Below are 21,671 nucleotides of genomic sequence, written 5' to 3'. Positions count from 1 at the left end.
ATTAATTGTTTATGCTGATTTGTTTTTGCTTTATTAATTAAAAATATTATCTGTTATATGAGATGATTCCCTTGAAGGAGAAGGGGAATGAATAGTAAAAAAAAAAAAAAAAAACTATGATTAGATAAAAATAAAAGGTTATTTTAAAAATACCTATTTTTGCAATTTGGATTCATGCTAAAAAAAAAAAAAAAAAACATGGCTAAATATCCATGTCTTTTGACTCAGATATTCCACTCCTCAAGTTATGGCCAAGAGATGTCAAAGGCAGAAAGAAAAATAAAAGATAAAACAGAAATTTCTAGCTGCACTTGTTGTAGCAGGTAATTTCTGGAAACAAAGTTGAAACCAAGTACAGTATATCTGAATCTGGGGAATGGCTAAACAAAATGTGGTATGAGAAGGTAATGGAATATCACTAACTTATAAGAATCAATTAATATAATAACACAGAGAAACATAGGAAGACATTTTAAATCATGTGCATAATATACACAAGATACATAATTACTATAATAATATAAATGTGAAGAACAGCAAAAGAAGAAACAGATCTAAAATTATAGTATAATTATAACAAACAGTTCTGTCCTCGAAGACATGAGAAAATGTACCTTCTTCTTTCCTTTAAAGAAAAAGAACTAAGAGCATGGAACATAGTATATCTTGTCAGACTCAGTTAATGTGTTGGCTATTTTTAGTGAACTGCTTTTTCCTATTTCATGTTATTGTGACAAAAGGCTTTCTGGGTAGGACTGGGTGAGAGAAAGGTATAGTTAGAAAGGAAGATGGTGTAAAATCTAAAGATTTCAATTTAAAAATGCCTATTTCCCCTCCTTACTTTTTACAGGTAAAAATATTCAATATGACTGTGACGGATGCTCAAGGAAATATCTGATTATATTATAGAATACATAATGATGGTCAAACAATAATAATGTTTCTATAGCATTTTATTGTCCACTAAGTACCTTCCATGCATTATTTTGTTCACAACTACTCTGTAAGAGAATTACTGCAGGCATGGTTATTCTCATTTTCCATAAAAACAAACAAACAAGCAAAAAACTAACCAACACTCTAGATATTGTGACATCATACTTTTTTCCCTAGAGAAATAAAAATGAAATGTTCTAGACATAAATTTTTGTAATATACAAAGCTCATCTTCATGGTTTTTTGCACACATTGTATTCTGCCCAAGTTTCTTGGAAAGGGCCATATACATCCAGTGTAATGCCCCCATCTTTTTTCATTAACCTAACAGTCCATCTTCTTTCAGATCTTCAAAACTTATTCACTTCAAAAGAGCTTCCTTAATTAAATTAATCCGCAATCTGATCACTTCTCTATCTTCTGTACAACCCTTAGTGGCCTTTATTTATTAGCCTCCTCTTGATTCAAGATATAATTGATGTATAAATTATTACATGTGGAAATGAGACTAAGAAATGGATCAAACCAGTATTATTGTTGTCATGATAAGAAAGATGATAATGATGACAATGAGGATCACTTCTTTTTCTAAGTAGAGCTCCCATTTGTGAGAAATGATTATTTCTCTTTTGTATCAATAAGTAATTATTGAATCTGAATCAAGATTTTTCTCCTTCTCTGCTTCCTCATCCAGAAATCAAACTGTGGGAAATCTTTCCAAAACATTTGCCCAGACAGGTTGGCTGACATCTAATCAAAGACAGTAAAAGAAATTTTAAGTTTAGATTAATGGATACATTCCTATTCATTTTGTTTACTTATATCTGAAAAAATGTTGATTGTTCCTTACCGTAAGATAAGTGATATTGAAAATGATGTGTCTCTTTGCTCAAGATTGGGGTGATCCAAGTCATATATCTCAAGCCCCTTATTGTAATATAGTCCAGTCTTCCATTATAATACTCATTTTTTCATTGTTAACCAATCAGAGTTGATTGCCATCCTCAAGAACACCTATTCTTTCATGAGTATAACACCTGTGAGCCCACCATCATAAGGAATTTTTGGTCTGAGAGATAGGCTAAATGATCATCCTTTCCTTAATAAACATGCTGACATTATAAAAAATGATTATTATGTCTCTTGAATTTTTTTACACACTAAATATTTTAAGAGATGTTTTTACTAACTAAAAGAAGCATTTGTAAAAGGTAAGGTTGGTTGGGTTTGTGCTTGGGAGGAATTTGATTTGTGGAAGCAATTAGTCAATGAATAAACATTTATTAAGCACTTACCATGTGCCAGGAATTGTGCTAAGAGTTAGGGATACAAAAAAAGATAAAGGATAACCCCTACTCACAAAAGATCAAGAGGGTAATATGGAAGATAATATACATACAACTATGTACAAATATAACATAAACAAATTAAATTGGAAACAATCTAGTACAGGCTTTGAACGAATTTTTTATAGAATATTCAGCTATATTCTTTAATGGTTCCTTTAAATGGTTCCCATAAAATGGGCTATATTACAATAAGGGGCTTGAGATATATGACTTGGATCACCCCAAATGGTGCCTAGATCCTAAACTCTCGACAATGATTATTATATTTAAATAATTTCTCTCACTTCACCCCTTGATTCACTGCTCTGCACTCAGAAAGTGCCTGATAAATATTTTTGATTGAATGACATGAGTCAGAAAAATAAAACAGAAAAGAAATACAAACAACAAAATAACACATGGTAGAAAGAGTTTCTTTGAGCCTAAAGCCAGGGAAACTGGATTTCCTGTCATTCCTGACTCCCACACAACTGGTGTTTTGGCAGAAGCAGGTGCGGATGAGCTTATTTATTACCAGAAAGAGCCACAGGAATTTTTCTGAGTGGGTCAGATACCAGGAATGAAAAACAAGCTCAGGGTAATTAAGATTCCAAATGGATGGGACTGTATACAGGACCTCTTCAATAATGATGATGAATCTCTGACACTGTAGTGAAGAGTTAAGCAATTCAATGTCCAAAATTGTAAATAGTCTAGCATGCCAATAATCAATTCTCCCTGCAGAGAGTAAAGCTACAGCACAGATGCAACCCTGCTACAGTTTCTAGTTTTATCTTGAAAACAGAGCACCATATGTTTCCTCTTCCTGAGGCTGGCTGATGAGTTTGGCCAATGAAAGGCTCTGAATAGGAAAACACCCCAGTTGAATTCCTGAGAAGAGCCCTGCCAGTCAACCCCATCAGTTATTTCTAGGACAATTTAAACCAGAGGGATCCCAAAGCACTTTACAGATTGTGCTAATTCAGATTTGTTCCAGGCTAACATGCAGCTATTTCTTCAATGGGATAATAATGACATAAAATAGGATGGTTTACTAAATACATTAAAACAACTGCTGCACTGAGAAATTTAGATAAGCAGATAGGGCTAGTTTAAGTGCCAGATTGGATCAAATAGCACCAGTGTAGGCCAACTCTCAAAAGATCAGCACTACGTTTTCCCTATCTAGTTCCATGAAACTTAGTGACAACACCTAGGAGAAAATCCAGATCTATTCCTCATGCTATCTGAATTCCATTTAAATCTCTAACCTGGCTTGACTTCTTCCTGATTCTAGAATACCCTTCTACTTTCACTCCAGCAACTTTCCTCAATGGAAATACCTCCAATCTTATAGCCTCTCCCTTCAATTGGCGAGTTACATTTCAGGAAGTGCCCTCAACTAGCTATACTCACCACTAGCTTGGTTCACCTCCTGATTGTTCTGACCTAGCTCTTACTTAGGCATATTTCCCCAACCCACTTTAGCCCATTTTAAATTTATTATTCCCCTATTAGAATGTGAAGGGCAGCTAGGTAGTGCAGTAGAGAGACAATTGCAATCAGGAAGACTCATTTTCATGAGTTCAAATCTGGCCTCAGACACTAACTGTGTGATCCTGGGCAATTCACTTTTAGCCTGTTTGCCTAATTTTCCTCATTTATAAAATGAGCTGGAGAAGGAAATGGCAAATCACTCCCTTATCATTGCCAAGCAATTTCAAATGGGTTCATCAAGAATCAGACATGATTGAAAAAAGACTAAACAACAAAAATTAGAATATAAACTCCTGCCTTTCTCTTGTATTTGTATATATTCTCAGGGCTGAACACATTACCTTTTATATAATAATATGTAACTTAATAAATGCTTTATCTAATCTTATCTCATTTAATCCCCATGGTAAGACATCCACAATGCAGCATGCATTTTGAAATGTTACAGTATTGAAATTTTTAAAATAGAAATGAGGTCAGTAAGATGAGATTTAGATAAATGGGATGCACAGATAATCTAACAACTTCTTTGTAGTCACAGCAACTTTCAAGAGGAATGCTTTCATTTGAAAATTTGATGAGGATAATATGGGCTGATGCATAGAATCACAACATTTTATGATGATAATATTGGAAGAAATCTTAGCCAGGGAATCCAGGAACTATAACATTGCCCCTTGAAAACCCTACAATTTTGAGAAATTTAATACCTCTTTATTTATTTTTATTTTATTAAAGCTTTTTTATTTATAAAACATATGCATGGGTAATTTTTCAACATTGACCCTTGTAAAACCTCCTATTCCAAATTTTCCCTTCCTTCCCCCCTTTCCCTAGATGGCAGATAGTCCAATACATGTTAACTATATTAAAATATATGTTAAATCCAATATCTGAATTACCTGTTTAGATAACTTATGACTTCTATATTCTGTATGACTTTAATTGATAAGAAGTTACTTTTTAAATTGGGTTGAAAACTACCTTGCTGAAGCTTTTATAAACTAATTCTAATTATGCCTTCTGGGGCAGCAATGTGGTATAATCTAGATGATCTAATCTTAGAATCAGGAAAATCTGATTTCAAATTCTACCTTCATACCCACTACCTATATTACACTTGGAAAATCATTTAGTATCTCAGTGGCCAAGGCAACCCTTTAAGATTATGTTATAGAGTAAGTGATCTGTATTTGCATAAGGAGTTTCCACACTGGACTTTCCCTACCATAATACAATTATAGATCTAGGACATGCAAAGCAGAGCAAATTCCTTTAGAGCCAACCAAGCCATTTGGAATTAAAGGACCTGGGTTCAAGTTCTGACTCTCTTATTAAATATTAGTGTGACCTTGAGCAAGTGACCCCTTCTCTCGGTTTTCTTCATTTTTCTATTTATAAAATGAGAGAGATGAGTTTAGGGAGTTCTAAGTCTCAGATCTAACATTATATGTTTCTTTAGGATATGATCTAATTGTTCTTCCACTCTAAGAACCCTTCAAATTGCTGAAAACCATTGTTATCTTGTGTCTAAGTTTTCTTAGATCTTTCATTAACCCAATAGTCAGCCCTGTTCTAGATGAACTCTAGAATGTCACTATTCATCTTTAAATGTGGCACTCAGAAATGACTTATTTATCTTTGCATTCCCTCTATCACTTAACACTGTATATGGCACAAAATAGGCATTTAATAAAATACTTATTGAGTGAACTGAACACTAGTATCTAGGTGTGACTTAAACAATTTAGAAATTTCAATTTTATCTCCCTTTCCTAAAGCATGGGTCTGACCTTGTCCCTCTCTGACTCAATAAACTCCAGTGGTTCTCTAATACTTCACTAATACAGTGAATTTCCCATAAGAAAATTCCTTCTCTCCTCTGCAACCAATAGTCTTGGAAAGTTGCCTAAGAGAACATGATGTGTTCAAGATCCCACAGTCAATTAGTGTCAGAGGCAGTATTTCAGCCCCGATCTTCCTGACCCAAAGGCTGGGTCCCCCACCTAGGACAAACTTGCTTCTCTGAAATAATAAATGCTTTCTGAAGTTTTTTTTTTATGTAGATGCTGAATGCAAGATGGGTGTCATCAGCTCCATTTTATGCATCTAAAATAGAAGTTATCTTTTCCATAAATCCCTGCACCTGTAAGTCACAACCCCAATTTCTGTATTTCTGTTGATAGCCCTACCATCCTCCTACTCACCAGGATTCACAATCTCAGTCTTCCCTGACACTTACTGCATCTCTTCCATCCAATCAGATGCTAAGTTTAAGCAATTCTAAATCCCCAACATCTCTTGCTTTGGCCTTCTTTTTTCTAACTCAAATACCATGTCTAATTCTGGTCCTTATCACTTCTCACTAGGACTATTGCCACAGCTTCCTAATTTATCTTGGCATTTCTAGTGTTTCCCACTATCTGATCCATCTTAACTGAACTTTTCAAAATACAGGATGTCTCAAAAATTTTGATGCAGTTTTAAAACAATTAAAACTTTAAAATGGGATATCCTGTATTTTTCCTAAAGTAAGAGTCTGGCTAAAAAGTAAAACAAAACAAAACCCTAAATAGATATTTATCACTTTTAGAAAAAAATGCAAATGTTTCAGCTTGAAATTTATGACTCCCTACCATTTGGATACTTCCTGCCTTTCCAGACATTTCAAATTATTCCCCATTCATGCAGTCTATATTCTGGACAAACTATCATACAATTTGTTTCTTTAACTGATCATTACATAGTAAGTTGGTCAACAAGCATTTATTAAGCCCCTAACTATGTGCTAACTTAGCATTGTGCTAAGTGCTGGTAATAAAATATAGAGCTCTTGAGAAGTTTTCATTCTAGTGTGAACGGACACATTAAAAAAAAAAGAGCTAACAAGTGAGAGAGAGTTAGGGTGGAGGTGATGAAGTCTGAAGAATGAAGGATAAAATGAGCTAGACTCTTCCTGAAAATAGAGCTTTTGGGAAGAACTCACCAAGTGGGAGAAGGGCAGATATCTGATTATCTGCAATTCACTTTTTCTTCTTCTCTACCTCTTAGAACAGTGGACTTTCTTCAAAGCATAGCTAAGATTCTCCTTCCTACTCAAAGCCTTTCTTGATCTTCATAGTTGCTAGCACCCTATTTCTTCAAATTATCTTTTATTCATTTGGATATGTATACATATATTAATTTTCTCATCTATAAAATAGGAAGCATGGTACTTAACATTTTTGCTGCACTGGTTTATTGAGATAAATGAGATAATTCATCATAAAGTATTTTATCAACTTTAAAACATTAGGTAAACATCAGCTTGGCAGATAGTGGACAGAGTGCCAGGCCTAGAGTCGGGAAGATATTTTGATGATTTCAAATATGGCCTCAGATATTTATTGGCTTTGTGACCCTTGGCAATTGTTTGCTTCAGTTTCCTAGTCTATAAAATGAGCTGGACCAAGGCATTAGGAAAGTGATGCCATGACTTGCAAGTGAATTGAAGAAAATGACAAATCACTCCAGTACTTTGATAAGAAAATCCCAAATAGAGCATAAAGAATCAGATAAGACTGAACAACAACCTGCATCACCTACAATAATGATTGTGATTATGGTACCTTCTTCTCTTTTCAATAGAACATAAACTCCTTGAGGGCTTCATTTGTATGTTTGTAGCCCTGGAGCTGAGCACATTGCCTCTGATTTAATATGTGTTACTTGAATTGTAATAAAAATAAATAGATGGTACAAATGAGAAAACAAAGGTTAAGCTATTTAACCCTGCTTGCACAGTTAAGAATGGTAGAGCCAAAAGAAATAGCACTCATGAAGGACATTGTCTTTAAAAATCATTCTTTTTTTCCCCTTTTTACTGTAATAGCTATGATTCCTACTTTACTCAAGCTGTACCCACACTCCCTCAAAGAAGAAATTATTTTTACTTCCTCTGATCTTACACACCATTTTGTATATACAAATCATATATTTATTTAGTTTAATTGGTATTTTAGGCTTTTAAAAATCAATTAACATTTATTAGGCATCTACTATGTGACAAGTCCAGTGCTATGTAGTAGGGATATAAGAAGAGCCAAAGTATAATTATTGCACTAAAGAAGTTTACAATCTAATGGGAGGAAACAACAAGCAAACAAATAAATACAAAACAAATTATATATAGGATAAGTAGAAAATAATTAACAGAGGGAAAGGCACTAGAATTAAGAAGGGTTTAGGCAAGGTTTCTAGTAAAATTACTTCTAATTGGATTTAAAGGAAGCTAGGAAGATCAGTAAATGCAGCAAAGATTGAGAGCATTCCAAGCATAGGGGCAGCCAGAAAATACCCAGAGCCTATAGATGGAGCATCTTGGTCATAGAATGGCCAAGAAGCCAGTATCACTAGATCAAAGAGTATGTGGCAGATAGTAAAATATAAGTTGACTGACAAAGCAAGAGGCAGTTAAAAGATAAAAGTCTTTGAATGATATACAAAGCATTTTGTTTTTGATCCTGGGGGCAATAGAGAGGCACTGAAGTTTGCTGAGTAGGAGAGTGATATGGTCATACCTGAGCTTTAAGAAAATTTAGGTGAACAGAAGATAGATAAGAGTAAGGAAAGACTTGAGGCAGGTCGACCCATCAGCAGGATATTGTCACAATACAGGTGTGAGGTGATGGGAGCCTGAACTAAAGTGATGGTAATGTGGTAGTTGAGAAATGCTACAAATGTAATATCAACAGACCTTGGCAGCAGCTTGGCTATAAGGATGAAAGATAATGAGGAATCCAGGATAATTTCTAATTTGTAAGTCTGAGAAAGTGGGAGGATGGTGTTACTCTCTACAGCAATAAGGAAGGTAGGGGTAGAAAGATTGAAGGGGAAAAATAATGAATTATGGTCTGGACCTAATGAGTTTAAGATGTCTGCTGTTCCAGTTCAAGAGGACTAAAGTGCAATTGAAGAGGCAAGACTGGAAATCAGCAGACATATTTGGGAGGATAGGTGGGTTTCAGAACTAATAGCATAGCAATGGTAATTAATTCCATGAGAACTGATATCACCAAATAGTATAGAGAAGATAATCTGGAGGTTGTGATCTGGAAGCAATAAATACAGTAAAGGAGACAGAGAAGGAGTGGAGTGGTCAAATAGTTAGGAGGAAAACCAGGAGAAAGTGGCATCTTGAAAACCTAGAAACAAGACAGTACCAAGGAAGAGAGAAGGATCAACAAAGACAAAAGAAGCACTGTCCTGGAAGATGTTGCATGCTTTATTTCAAGAAGAAGAGAGGGAAAATTCCCATGTACTTTCAGATCTATGTCTTTAAGACATGGGGCAACTGGGTAGTACTGTGGATAGAGTATCAGGCCTGAAATCAAGAAGACCTGAATTTATATCTGGTCTTGGACACTAGTTGGAGGATCCTTGGCAAGTCACCTTAATTCTGTTTGCCTCAGTTTCCTCATCTGTAAATTGAGCTGGAGAAGGCAATACTCTATTATCTTTGCCAAGAAAATCCCAAATGTAGTCACAAAGAATGGATGCAATTGAAATGACTGAATAGCAACAATGTCTTCAAGGAAGTAGCGAAATGAATCTTGCTATTGAGTCCATAAAAAGCAATGTGAATTATGACTCTAGACTTTAGAATACCCACAAATCAAAACAAAAGACAATATCTGTCCTGAGGGACATTTTTAATGAAAGGTGTAACCTGAATGAAATTAATTTTCAAGTATATTGATGGAATGATGGCTTGAATTGAAACACATCATTGTTACAGTGTTTTTAGAAACAGAAATGACACCATAACCAAAAGTGAATTTCTTTGTGTTTTAAAGAAAGTAATGTTTGTAGGGTAATAATGTTAAGGGGAATGTTGTTACTTAATATATTCATGTAATGACAAGTCTCCCTATGGCAACTTTGGAGAGTTGCCCATACATAGAGGAAATTTCTTGCATTTCATTTCCCTTATTGTTGTTGAGTTGTACCTAACTCTTCATGTCCTCACTTGAGGTTTTCTTGGCAGAGACATTAGAGTGGTTTGCCATTTCCTTCTCCAGCTCATTTTATAGATGAAGAAACTGAGGTAAAGTGATTTTCTGCCGTATAGCTTGTAAGTATTTGAAATTGGATTTGAACTGACTCCAGGACCAGTACTTTATCCACTACCTAAGTCCCCAAAACCAAGATAGTAAAGAGATTCAACATCAAGTGGTGATGGGTTATTTTGGTCACAACTGAATGAAGACTGACTGGAAATTCTGGGACCTATGTTGGTGAAGGACATGGTGGTATACATTCTGTCAAACCACAGATCCTTGAATCATTATCATATATATAGTCAGCAAAAGTTAAAAGGGACGAGGCATATAACATCATGAAAGGTAATGGTAAGAAAGCATAAGTTATTTCACCAAACCTCAGCATAGTATCTGAAAAAGAGATGAAAAGGAACCATTATTACTTTACATGACAAATGAAAGGGTCTTTGCCTCAGAAGGAGTGCCTGAGTTAGCAGAAAGCAGATCAATCTGCCCAGAACCATATAGGGCACCTTTGGCAATCTAGTACGTACCTCTAAAGAAAAAGACAAGGTTCTGGGAAGTAGCTTGAGTTAAGATTAGCTATTCAAACTTCCTAGCTACTAGGCAGTTAAATAGGATAGTAAAAGGAATTCTGTACCTGAAATTAGGAAGTTTTGAGTTGAAATCTGGCTTCAGATCTTACTAGGTAAGTGACTCTAGGTAAGTCATTTAGTTCAAATCTGTTTCAGTTTCCTCATCTGTAAAATGGAAATAATAATAATCCCTAACTCCCCAGATTGTTGGAAGAATAAAATGTTCTGCAAATCATATTATTATTGTTATTGTTATTATTATTATTGTCTTGACAGTCTGATCTTTTCTGCATTCCCAAGATTTTGCCTATAATAGTAATTGATTTGCCTATTTATCTCAGTCTATTGGATCTCAGCCCTTAAATCTTAGTGTAAATTTTGGATTCTCTGACCCATTTTGAGGGATATTTCTCTATGGAAATAGTATGGTCTAACCCAACCCTTCTTCCTACTCACAGATTTTCTCTAAATACTGGCATATGCTAGTTTTACCTTTCCTCATGTAGATATGTTCAGTAAATGTTAAATACATGAAAGAGAAGTTCACAATGAGTCACTAAAGAAAGCCAGAACTCTTTGCAAAGCTAAGTTCCTAATCTTTTGATACTGACTTCATGGAGAGCAACTATTGATGCCAATGGAAAGAATCCTTGGCCAGATGGAGCATGGGTCTGGCCCAATGTAGCAATTCTTATATACATATGCTAATTATACTATACCCAATAATCCATGTTGCAATTTGTAGTGACAGTGGATAGAGTGCTAGGCTTGGAGTCAAAAGGACCTGAGTTCATATCAAGCCTCAGATACTTGTTAGCTGTGTGACTCTAGGCAAGTCATTTAACACCTACCTTCCTTAATTTCCTGAACCATAAAATAGTGATTATAATAGCACTTACAACCCAAGGTTGTTGTGATGCTCAAATGAGATAATATTTGTGAAGCACTTAGCACAGTGTCTGGTACATGTTGTTATTATTGCTACTATTCAGTCCTTCAGTTGTGTCCAACTCTTTAAAACCTCATGGATGCCAAGCTCTTCTGTCTTCCCCTATCTCCAGAAGTCTGTCCAAGTTTTATGTTTATTATTTCCATGACACTTTCTATCCATCTCATCCTGTACCATCCCCTCTTCATTTTGCCTTTGATCTTTCCTATCTCTGATCATTACTAGCTGCTATTTTTGTTCTTGTTGCTTGTCCTTCCTTCTCAAATAGGTTAGTGGGAGATTGTCTCAATCATAACTCATATGATATATATATATGACTATATATATGTACATATATAAATATATACCCACATATATATGTATATATATTTATATGACTTCATGTTGAACATTCTATCCACCACACCAGTAAAAATAAACTCAAATAGAAACAGGATCACTAAACCTTGTTTAGTAACATATTATCTTAGAAAAACATATATTGACATTATTTATGTTCTACTGCATTTAAATTTTTTTAAATTTTGTTAAATTTCCCCCCAATTGCCATTTCATCTGATTCTGTCACTCAGGAGTATTTGAACTACATGGCTAGGTTTTTGACACTTCTATTCCACCACATGTAGCTCTCCTTAGGAAGCTACCCAGAGCTTTTATCAATTTCAAGAGACTCCTTTAGTACAAAATCCATATTTCCAACATAAAATGTTCTGGAGTCGCTATATAATTGCAATTTTTGTTTCCTACAAACCTCTAAAGGATTCAAGTTGGAGAAATCTCAAATAGCATTGGAGAAACTCAAAGTGGGTGTCAAGCAAGTGACAGCCTCTACCTCCCACAATGACTTATCCTGAAAAAGAAGTGTAAGTGATAACACCAAGGAAATGTATTGTTAGAAAAGGATGTGAACTAGTTTTGCAGTGATACAGAGGGCTATCAGATAGACAGCTTGAGGGTTATTCTGCTACTCACAGGATGTGAAAAAAGCCAGAGGAAGCTTCCCCATCCCTTACACATACACTCTCACACATTTCAGATGGGTCCTTTGTGACTAATCCATGGAAGATGAGAATAACACAGGAGAAGGAGGCATGGATGGTTGAACTTGCTCCAATGGAGAAAATGACTACAACATTAAGATTCTGGCTCCATTGAAATATTGGAAATAATTATTGTCATCTGAGAAGTACTATCAAACAAAGACAGCATGCCATAGAGGATGAAAAGTCAGTCTTAGAGCCAAGAAGGCTTGCATTTAGCTCCAAACCCTGACACATACTGAGTGTTTAACTTTAGACAAGTCACTTAAACTTTGAATTGGTATAAGAAACTGATAGTTCTTTATAGCAATGAAATTAGAGGTCTATTCTCTGTTTCATTTTTATGGAATGTTATGAATTTATTATCATATGTTATTAACTCTCAGGAAAGTTCTTTTTAGGCTCTAATGCAGTAAATAAATATGTACATGTTACAAATACATAATGAATATTAATAATGCATGCATTGGGATATTAATACATAAAGTATATAATATATTGCTATTTACAAAATACTTTTCAGCTGAAGTATATTACATTATACATACATATTTATATAAAGATGACTGTTTTTATTACTATTCTTATAACAACCCTATGAATTATGGTGTGAAAGTGCTAATGTCCCCAATTTATAGATGAGGAATTCAAAGGTCAGAAAAGATACAGTGATTTGCATATCATCATGTATCCAATAAGTTTAGGAATCAGGATTTGAACTCAAATCTCCTGACTCTATGTTTAATGTTCTTTCCATTACCATTGTAGTGAGTCACTGAGACTATCTGTCTAACATTATCCCCAGTGTTCTGCGACATTGAGAGACTGGTTGTATCATGATATCTGATGTCATCTGAAGAATAGTTACCTGTATTTGACCACTTACTTGCAAAAGTTCAAACACTGCAAGGAGGTCCCCTCCATCAAGATGGCCACAAAAAATTGGATGATAGGAAAGTCTGGGCGGTTCATATTCATGGTCCACAAGCTTTACAATGGGAGCAGCCACAGTAGAGCCTAAATATTCTGGCTTCCCCTAAGGAAAAAACAAACAAACAAATAATATTTCCTTGACATCAGTGACATCTGCTTGGTGACCAACCTGCTGAGCTTTAAAATTCCTTCTAAACTTGACCTTCAACATAGAAAATAATCTTTAAGATCCATGACATTTGCATTTTTATTAGCCACATTTTCCAGGGTTCTCTTCTCCTTTTTCTGTCAGCTTTTCTTCTACTTTCTCTCCATACCCCCCAGATTTAGGAAACAGGAATTTATTCAGTGATTTCTCATAAACACAAAGTGTCCAAAGAAAACTCAAAAGAATGGCCGTAAGAAGGTTCAGGAACATTTTAAACAAATTATACTCAATAAGTATATACACACACTGTGCCACAGGAAACTTTCCTAATGATAAATTGTAGAACAATTAGCTATCTGCATAGAGAGAATTTTTTTTTTTACCTGAAAGTTCCCTAGAGGGATAAAATCACTCCATACCCCCACATTAATCCAGAAAAAAAGTGTCAGGTTCATGCAAAGCCCTGGGGCTATAGAGATAAAAATTAAACAAAAATTAAAAAGTCCTAAAAGAACTTGCATTCTACCGGGGATGGCAGTTAAGATGTATGATCAGATTGTGACCCTTAAAATTGAGAGCCTGAGGGTTGGTCACAAAGCATAAACAGAACTATTAGATGAAACACAAATTTAACCAAATATGTCCAATGTTTTTACACAGGATTCATTTTAGACACAAAGATAAATGCACACACAGAAATCTGCCTCCAGCACAGAATCTGTCCTACAAACACAGAACCAAAGGGAAGCAAACTATGTTTTCCTCTCTTCTCTCAAAGTGGGCTCAGTCCCAGAAATAGAATGAGGCCTTGGAAAACCAGCTAGCTCACATTGAGCAAGGTGTACTCACACTTGTACCCACCATCAGCAATGAAGGATAGCATGAGATTCTTTCCACTACTACCCCAAAACACCACCTTCCCTTAGCCCCATGGAGTCCTGTCCTTCTCACTTAGATAAATCCAATCCTTAATTTTATGGAGGAAAAAGTTGAAAAATCCCCAGGGATTTAAATGCAGGAGGAAAGGGTTGAGAGTAGAAGGGGACAGGGAAAAGCCACCAATATTGTCCTATAGAAAATGAATAATGCTAGGGGCTAATTATATATGTAATTAAAATTAATTATAGCTGAATAAATATATACAATTATTTATAGCAGCTATTCAGATAATTGTATTTATGTAGTGTTTTATAAAAATTATCTTGCTCTATCTTCACAATTATCTTGGGAGGTAGGTGCTATTATTATCCCCATTTTACAGAAGAGAAAACTAAGGCAGACCAAGATTAACTGATTTTCCCAGGGTCACACAGAGACCAGATCTGAACTCAGGATTCCCTGATTCCTATTCTATATCTCTATCTACTTCAACCTAGCTGCCTCAAGACAATTCCTTATAGTTTCTTCTAATGGCAAATTTTATATTCTTTCTAATATCTATATAAGAAATAGTAGATAGGAGGCGGGTCTTGAAGACAAAATAACTTGGGTTTAAGTCCAGCCTTTGATATATAGTGGGTATATGATCTTGGGTGAATCCTTTATTATCTTAATACTCTAGGCAATTTTCTGACTTTAAGTTGGAGAAAATGTTGGGACCTGTCCTTGTAGAGGAGATTTCCTTATTAAGGATTTCCGTATATTAGTGAAGTTTCAGACCCAGTCTCTATTATAGAGTCATGGACTCTGAGTTGGAAGGCACCTCAGAGGTCATCTATTTAATTTAACCTTTTCTTTAACAGAAATCTTCTCCAATTATGTCACTGGCAATATTCAGGTGTATATAGGTTGTATAATGTTGCAAAGGGGATTTCTAGCTTTCTTAAGGTTGGATTCCATCATTTATTAAGCCGCTGCTTAGAAACTTCAAATGTGGTCTCCAACAATTCACTTGACCTCCTGAGACAGTCATTACATTTTTAGATCCTTCTAATTTGTAGATGCTTTTCAATCAATCAAGTGTGTATTAAGCACCTACTATATGCCAAACCTTCTTAAACTATGGTGAGTGACCCTACATGGGTCACATAACTGAATGTGGGGGGTCACAAAATTATGATTTGTTATCAGTCAATGTTTGATTTGTATACCTACATTATATACCTATATCCCTAGGTTGCCCAAAGATTTCTCAGGCAAAAAAGATTGTTAAGTAAAAAAAAATTAAGAACTCTTGTTATATACTATGTGCCAGGATACTATATATATACATAGACACACATACACCCATACATACAAAATAAATAATTAAATGCAGGGCAGTTTCTGAAAAAGGGAATTATTGTTTGGGGGAACTAATAAAAGGTCCATGCAGAAAACAACTTGCTCTTTATTTTAAAAGGAAGTATGCTTATGAGACAAGAAAGGAATACATTAAAGGCATGGGAGATGGACCAATGCAAAGATTTAGAGGTGGGAACTGAAGTGCCATGTATAAGGAAGAGGGAAAGTTTGGCTGCTTCACTGAGTATGGGATGAGGGAGTAATATCCCAATGATGTTGAGAAGACACATTAGAGATGAATTGTATGAGACCTTCAAAAGAGAAATGTATAGTTTATTCTACAAACAATAGGAAGCCAGTGAAATTTATTGAGTAAGAGAGTAAGTTCTAAACTTAAGGAAAATTACTTCAGCAGCAACATGTATAGTGTACCGCATAAGAGGGAAGAGACTTGAGTCAGAGAATCCAATTAGGAGGCTGCTGCAATAATCTTTGTGAGTACTGTTGAAGGCCCCAACTAAGATGGTAGTAGTGTGAATGGACAGAAGGAGTTAGATGCAAGAGAGTTTGTGAAGGTAGAAATGACATTGACAACTGACTGTATATGTGGCATGATGGAAAATGGGGAGTCTAGACTAAGAAAAGTCCTCACCATCATTTTTAACTAACTAATCAACAAATTAATTAAAAAACATTTATTGGGGAGCTACTATGTTTTAGGAAGGAGACACAAAAGGAAAAGTCTCTGTGCTCAAGGCATTCTGTGAGAGGGATAGAACATATTTATAGATGGGGAATATCAAATCAGTACAAATCAGTTTGTAATGAGAATTGTATAGAAGGATGTAAAGGCAATATGTATTACTGGAAAAGGAGATAGCCCTCATTTGGAGAATGGCTGAAGAAGTTGTGGGATATTATTATAATGGAATACTACTCTGCTATAAAAAAGATGAGAAACACTTACTCAGAAACATATGAACTTATATAGAGTGAGGTAAGCAAAACCAGGAGAACATTAGACTCACTAACACAAAACTGCACAATGATCAACTATAAATGGCAGCTATTCTCAGCAGTGTTATGATTCAAATCAATTTCAAAGGATTCATGATGAAAAATTCTATCCACATCCACTGAGAGAATTGATGGAGTCTTACTGCAGATTAAAGCATATTGTTTTTCACTTTATTTTTTTCATTGTTTTTTCTTTTGGTCTATTTCTTCTTTCACAGCATGACTGATAACTGAAATAAGCATGTCCATGCTTATAACCTACATTTTATCTTCTAGCCAACCTGTTCTGTGTACAAAGCATTTTATTAGATTTTATTAGATTGTGAGTTTCTCTGGGTCCTCTTTTTATGTCCCTCATATATATAACCTAAATCAAATTGCTTACTGTCTTAGGGAAGGGGGATGAAGAAGAGAAGAAGAAAATCTGAAGAAAAGAATGTTATATAACCTCATTAAAAGATAGATTTGATAAAATAGAAAAAGAAAGAAACAGAAAAGAAAATAGCTCCCAAAAAACAGAATTTGTGAAATGGAAAAAAATTCCATAAAACAAAACAACTCATTTAAAAATTCAATTTGAACAAATACAAAAAGAAATAAAAAAAAAGTAAATGAAGAAAACAACTCACTAAAATTCAGAATTGAACAAATGGAAATGAATAATTCAATGAGACAACAAGAATCAGTCAAGCAAAACCAAAAAAAAAAAAAAAAAAAAAAAGAAAAAAATGTAAAATGCTTAATTGGGAAAATAACCGACCTGGAAAATAGATGTAGGAGAGACAATCTAAGGATTATTGGATTCCCTGAAATACATGATAAAAAAAAAAAGGCTTAGACACTATTTTTAAGGAAATCATAAAAAGACAACTGCCTGGATATCATAGAATCAGAAGATAAAATAACTATTGAAAGAATTCACTGAACACCTCCTGAAAGAGACTCCAAAATTAAAATCCTAAGGAATATTGTGGCTAAATTTCAGAAAAAATATTACATGCAGCCAGAAAGAAACAATTCAAATACCAAGGAGCCACAATAAGGATTACTCAGGACCTATAAGCTTCTACTTTAAAGGATCAATAGGCCTAGAATCTGATAATCTGAAAGGAAAAGAAACTTGGAATGAAGCCAAGAACAAATTACCTTCCTAAACTGAACATTTTCTTTCAGGGAAGAAGATGGACATTCAATGAAACTGGTGAAGCCCATTTATTTTTGATGAAAAGACCAGAGTTGAACAAAAAAATTTGACCTCCAAATATAGAACTCAAGAGAAGTATAAAAAGGTAGACAGAAAAAAAAACTCTTGAGAACTGTATTTCTGTTGGTACATATAGAGAATACATGTATAATCTGATGTTACTGTTATAATATAAAAAAGAAACTAGAGGTGGAAAGAGAAGTGTAACAGAAAAAAACGGGAAAGTGGAGGTAAAATGAGGGAAATTACATTTCAGGAAGAGGCAAAGAAAATATATTATAATTGAGGGAAAGAAGAGAGGGTGATGAATATTGTGTGAATCTTACTTTCATCAGATTTGGCTCAAAGAAAGAATATTAGATATATTTGGTTTCACCAAGAAACTTCTCTCACCCTCTAGAAAACTGGGAGGGGAAAGGGGAAAAGGGAAGAGGTAGGCTAAATAGAAGGGAAAATAGAAATAGTAGGGGAAAGCTATAAGAAAAGGGGAAGGCCTGTAAAGGGGAAGGACTGCTTGAGTCAAGTAGTGGTCATAAGTAAAATACTGGGGGTGAGGGAAAGGGGAAAAGGTAAGAGAAAAGTATAATTTTGGGTTAATAAAATGGCAGGAAATACAGAATTAGTAGTTTTAATTGTAAATGTGAATGAGGTGAACTTTCCCATAAAAAGTAAGTGGATAGCATCCTGGATTAAAAGCCAGAATCCTATAATATGTTGTTTACAAGAAACACATTTAAAGCAGAGCAATATATACAGAGTAAAGGTAAAAAGTTGGAGCAGAATCTATTATGCTTCAAGTGAAGTAAAAAAAAGCAGGGATAGCAAAAATTATCTCAGATCAAGCAAAAGCAAAAATTGATCCAATTAAAAGAGATAAGGAAGGAAACTAGATCTTTCTAAAAGGTACTATAGATAAAGAAGCAATATCAATATTAAACATATATGCACCAAGTGGAGTAGCATCTAAATTCCTAAAGGAGAAGTTAAGAGAAAGCTAGAAAAAGAACAAATTAAGAAACCCCAATCAAATACCAAACTTGAAATTCTAAAAATAAAAAGAGATCAATAAAATTGAAAGTAAAAAAAAAAAACTATTCAATTAATAAATAAAACTGAGTTGGCTTTATGAAAAAAAAAAACAAAATAGATAAACCTTTAATTAATTTGATTAGAAAAGGGAAAGAGAAAAATCAAATTATTACTCTCAAAAATAAAAAGGGAGAACTATCCACCAATGAAGAGGAAATTAGAGCAATAATTAGGAGTTACTTTACCCAACATTATGCCAATAAATCTGCCAATCTAAATGAAATGGAGGAAGACCTACAAAAATATAAATTACCCAGATTAACAAAAGAGGAAATAAATTACTTAAATAGTCCCATTTTAGAAAAAGAAATAGAACAAGCTATTAATCAGCTCCCTAAGAAAAAATCCCCAGGACAGATGGATTTACATGTGAATTCTACCAAACATTTAAACAACAATTAACTCTAATACTATATAAACTATTTGAAAAAATAGGGAATGAAGGACCAAATTTCTTCTATGACACAGATAATGGGACTAATACCTAAACCAGGTAGGTTGAAAACAGAGAAAGAAAATTATAGATCAATCTCCTTAATGAATATTGATGCAAAAATCTTAAATAAAATATTAGCAAAGAGATTACAGAAAATCATCCCTAAGATAATATGCTACGACCAAGTAGGATTTATATCAGGAATGCAGGGCTGGTTCAATATTAGGAAAACTATTAACATAATTGATTAGAGAACTCTAGAAAATACATAATACATAGAGAATACATAATACTTAGAGAACTCTAGAAAATCAACTAAAAAACTATTAGAAATAATCTACAACTTTAGCAAAGTTGCAGGATACAAAATAAATTCACATAAATCATCAGCATTCTTATTCATCACTAACAAAATCCAACAGCAAGAGATACAAAGAGAAATTCCATTTAAAATAACTCTTGATAGCATAAAATATTTGGGAATCTATCTACCAATGGAAAGTCAGGAACTAGATAAACAAAATTACAAAACACTTTCCACACAAAGTCAGATCTAAGCAACTGGAAAACTATCAAGTGCTCTTGGATAGGTCGAATGAATATAATAAAGATGACAATACTCCTAAACTAATCTATTTACTTAGTGCTATACCAATCAAACTCCTAAGAAACTATTTTACTGGCTTAGAAAAAAATAACAACAAAATTCATCTGGAAGAATAAAAGATCAAGAATTTCAAAGGAAATAATAAAGAGAAAACCAAATGAAGGTGACCTAGCTGTACAGATCTAAAACTATAATTGTAAAACAGTGGTCATCAAAAACATTTGATACTGGCTAAGAAATAGAGAAGTTGATCAGTGGAATAGGTTAGGTTCACAGAAAAAATTAGTCAATGACTATAGCAATCTAGTATTCAACAAACCCAGAGACCCCAGCTTTGGGGATAAGAATTCACTATTTGACAAAAACTTCTAGAAAAATTGGAAACTAGTATGGCAGAAAGGAGGCATAGACACACACCTAATACCGTATACCAAGATCAGGTCAAAATGGGTTCATGATCTAGACATAAAAAACAATATTATAAACAAATTAAAAGAACACAGGATAGTTTACTTCTCAGATTTGTGGAGGAGGAAGGAATTTGTGACTGAAGAAGAATTAGAGATCATTATTGATCACAAAATAGATAATTTTGATTATATTAAGTTAAAAAGTTTTTGTACAAACAAAACTAATGCAGACAACATTAGAAGGGAAGCAACAAACTGGAAAACATTTTTACATCCAAAGGATCTGATAAAGGCCTTATTTCTAAATTATATAGAATTGACTCAAATTTTAATAGTTCAAACCGTTCTCCAATTGATAAATGATCAAAGGATATGGACAGACAATTTTCAGATGAAGAAATTGAAACTATTTGTAGCCACATGAAAAAGTGCTCCAAATCACTATTGATCAGAGAAATGCAAATTAAGACAACTCTGAGATACCACTATACACCTCTCAGATTGGCTAAGATGAGGGGAAACAATAATGACCAGTGTTGGAGGGGATGTGGGAAAACAGGGATACTCATACATTGTTTGTGGACCTGTGAACAGATACAGCCATTCTGTTATAAAATACAATGTTTTCTATTTGTCATTTAAATTTCTTTATAATGTGACCCCAGCCTAATTTTCCAGGTTTATTATTCGTTAGATCTCTCTACACATTCTATCTTTCAGGCAACCTGTTATGTATACAAAATATTCCATTAGATTGGGAGCTCCTTCTGACCCTCTTTTTTTGTGTCCCACATGCTTAGCATAATGTCTGGCATATAACAGGTGTTTAATAAATGTTTATTGACAACATTCCATCTCCTTTCTCAGAATGTCTCTCATGCCTCCTTGTTCATTTTTTTGTATGCTTTGTAGTTCATTTCTTCTTCACACCCTTCACTTAGAATCCCTATTTTGGTTCAGCTATTTCCTGATACTCCACTTGCCAGCATTTTCCCATAAAACTACCTTTGATTTATTTTGTATCTCATATATATTTGTTCTGCAGATGTGCACATAGGTAGGTTACCTCCCTGCTTGAAGGACACTATTTCATTATTGTCTCTGTATCTCTAGAATCTAGCTCAGTGCCTATTATTACAAGTAATAATAAATGCTTATTGAGTGATTAAGTGTATGAGTGTGTATGATTGAAATATTTAGCAATTCATTCCAGAAGTATTTGTGCCTGTGAAAAATAG

At 34.2% G+C, this 21,671-nt stretch overlaps 1 protein-coding gene across 1 annotated transcript in view; it reads right to left on the bottom strand.

The window, feature by feature from the left end:
- FER1L6 (fer-1 like family member 6) overlaps positions 1–21,671 on the bottom strand; it is a 277,428-nt gene that overhangs the window by 78,745 nt on the left and 177,012 nt on the right. The window contains exon 21 of the mRNA XM_031947271.1: positions 13,253–13,402. Within this exon, the coding sequence (XP_031803131.1) occupies positions 13,253–13,402 (150 nt within the window). The remainder of the gene's footprint in view (positions 1–13,252; positions 13,403–21,671) is intronic.

Source organism: Sarcophilus harrisii, chromosome 1 (assembly GCF_902635505.1).
Source record: "Sarcophilus harrisii chromosome 1, mSarHar1.11, whole genome shotgun sequence".
Taxonomy (NCBI): domain Eukaryota; kingdom Metazoa; phylum Chordata; class Mammalia; order Dasyuromorphia; family Dasyuridae; genus Sarcophilus; species Sarcophilus harrisii.
Note: the sequence above shows the minus strand (reverse complement) of the source record. Positions and strands in the feature narration are given on the sequence as shown.